Genomic DNA, 2,869 nt, shown 5'->3' on the forward strand with positions numbered 1-2,869 from the left:
ATTTTCTCATAAGAAATGTCATCCAACACTACATTTTGTTTTTTTTGTTTTATATATGTGTCAATATATTTTTCTTAAAATACAATGTGTGTAATACAAAACAATTATCAAGTTAAGACAAAATATATATCATAAAATTAATACAGTACTCCTTCCATTTCATATTAGTTGTCATATATTTATTTTTTGAGAGTTAATTTATATAAATTTTAACTAATATTTTAAAATATATTTATCAATAAATTAATTTAGCTTTAAAAATGAATTATATTGACTTTAAAAAATAAATGACAATTAATGTAAACAAATAAAGTATAATTTTAAACGCTAATTCACTTGTAAGCCAAATTATTCCAATAAAAAAGAAAAATTACACGATATAACAAATATTACTAGTTTATTACTCCATATGAGTATAGTTTTATTTTATTACCCATTTGTGGGTATATTTCACTGAGATTTGCTATAATTTGTTTCTACATTTCGCTATATAATTCGTGTACATCGATTGTATAATTTACAGTGTTTGAATATTTTGGTATACAAATAATTCATAGATATAACCTTTATATAACAAGATACAATATTTGTATAATGACAAATATTAATTTGTCATTATAAATAATTAACGAAACTATACGCATATAAATTTATTATACTTAAAAAATTGGTCATATATAAAATTTCCCCCAATAAGAATGCGTCAATACCACTTATATAAAATCCTGTGTACCTCAAAATTGTTTTGAAAAAAGTTATAAAGGAAAAGTTCTGTTTTTTCAATTGATGGAACGGGGAAAAAAAATAGTCTCAACTGTTTTTGGCTGGAAAGTTGCTAGTATGACATCAAACAAGCACAGTTTAAAACTATATAAACGTCCTTCCCTTCACTTTCCTCTTCGATAAACTTCTTCACCGACTACTACGCCTTCTTTCAGATATTTATATATTACAATATGAACTGTTGTTGTTAATTTTCCGGAGAAAGATTCCAACTTTATTGCACCATGTTGCTTGTAAATATACTTTTGATTCTCTTCTTGGTTCCTTGCTTTTTGTTTCTTGTTAGATTTATCTTGTACAGAACAGCTTTGATTTTAGTTTTGCGGAAATGGGCAAATTGGGTCGACGACAGAATTCATGTTCATCAGTACCTTAAAGTTGCAGAGCTCAATGAAAATGGCCAAGACAATGAGTTCTACCGGAGAGTCTTCCTTTATATCAATTCTTTGCCATCAATCGAAGATTCAAATTTCACCAATTTGTTCTCCGGTAAGAAATCTACTGATATCATTCTATCTCTGGATGACAATCAGATCATTCAAGACGAATTTCTCGGAGCAAGAGTTGATTGGGTAAACAAAGTTGAAAGATTCGATCATGGAGGAATTTGTAACCGGAGTTTCTTACTGAGGATTAAGAAGAAGGATAAACGCAGGACTCTCCGGCCGTATATTCAGCATATTCATACCGTCTCCGACGATATTGAACAGCGAAGAAGAGAATTAAAATTGTTTATCAATAATGGGCCTTCGGAAAAACCCATAAACGGACGGTGGAGATCTGTTCCCTTTACGCATCATTCTACTCTGGACACCATAGCCATGGACGCAGATCTCAAGAATAAGGTAAAATCCGATCTTGAAAATTTTATGAAATCCCAAAATTACTATCACAAAATGGGTCGCGCTTGGAAGCGTAATTACCTCCTCTACGGTCCTTCCGGCACCGGAAAATCTAGCTTCATCGGCGCTATGGCGAACTTCTTGAACTACGATGTTTACGACATTGATTTATCCAGAGTTTCCGATGATTCAGATCTCAAGCTCCTTTTGCTACAAACTACAAGCAGATCCCTAATCGTCATCGAAGATCTCGATCGATTGGTCAACCAAAAATTAACGACGACAACATTATCGGGGTTGCTCAATTTCATGGACGGGATTGTAAATTCTTGTTGCGGCGACGAGAAGATAATGGTTTTCACCATGAACAGCAAAGAACAAATTGACCCAGCGATGCTAAGGCCAGGGAGAATCGATGTACACATACACTTCCCTTACTGTGATTTCAATTCCTTCAAGTATTTAGCAAACAATTATCTGGGTTTAAAGGAGCACAAGCTATTTCCACAAGTGGAGGAGATTTTCCATAGCGGCGCAACAATGAGCCCGGCGGCGATCGGAGAGTTGATGATTGTCAACCGGAGCTCCCCTAGCAGGGCTTTGAAGTCCGTCATCACGGCGTTACAATCCAACGGAACGGAAGGAAAGATCACCGGGAAAGGAAAACGGTTGAGTGACAGCGCATCGTCGCCGCTACGGCTGGAGGCGCCGCCGCAAGCGGAGGAGATAGGTGGCGCAAACTGGAAGGACTCTGTTCCGGGGGCGAAGGAGGTGCGGAAGTTGTACGGACTGTTGAGGTTGAAAAGCTGTAAGAGTCCTAGTTCGTTCGATCACGACTCCGAGATGATCGAACGGTGACAAATGTTTCTGTTTTTATTTTCTTTTTTTTCTTATATTTTTCACCTTATTTTTCAAATTATAAAGTCTTTGTCTGGTAGGTGTCTTTTTATTTTCTTAGTATATTTTTAGAGTTTGGTGAAAGATAAATATGTGGTTCAGATCGTATTAGGTTTCAAATTGTAAATAATTTTAGATAAATACAAAAAAAGTTAAAGCTTGCGGCTCTCTTTCATGCCAATCTTCTATGTTTTATTTTTGGATAGGATTACTCTAATCTTGTGGTTAATTATGTCATTTAGGATTCCCTTTAGACATTACAAAGAATAAAATATGTTAAATAGTGAAAGACTGTTTTAATCTTTTTTTAAGTCGACCTTTTATCAACTATAAATAATGACGTGATC

The 2,869-nt window shown here is 34.4% G+C and overlaps 1 protein-coding gene across 1 annotated transcript; it reads left to right on the forward strand.

Annotated features, from left to right (window-relative positions):
• The first annotated feature begins 722 nt into the window (after window positions 1-722).
• On the forward strand, window positions 723-2,562 carry LOC129886423 (AAA-ATPase At2g46620-like). The gene has a single exon (XM_055961096.1). It carries the CDS (start codon window positions 1,008-1,010, stop codon window positions 2,481-2,483), a length of 1,476 nt encoding a protein of 491 aa, XP_055817071.1. The 5' UTR covers window positions 723-1,007; the 3' UTR covers window positions 2,484-2,562.
• Window positions 2,563-2,869: the final 307 nt, after the last annotated feature.

The sequence above is a fragment of the Solanum dulcamara genome, chromosome 4, assembly GCF_947179165.1.
Source record: "Solanum dulcamara chromosome 4, daSolDulc1.2, whole genome shotgun sequence".
Lineage (NCBI taxonomy): Eukaryota > Viridiplantae > Streptophyta > Magnoliopsida > Solanales > Solanaceae > Solanum > Solanum dulcamara.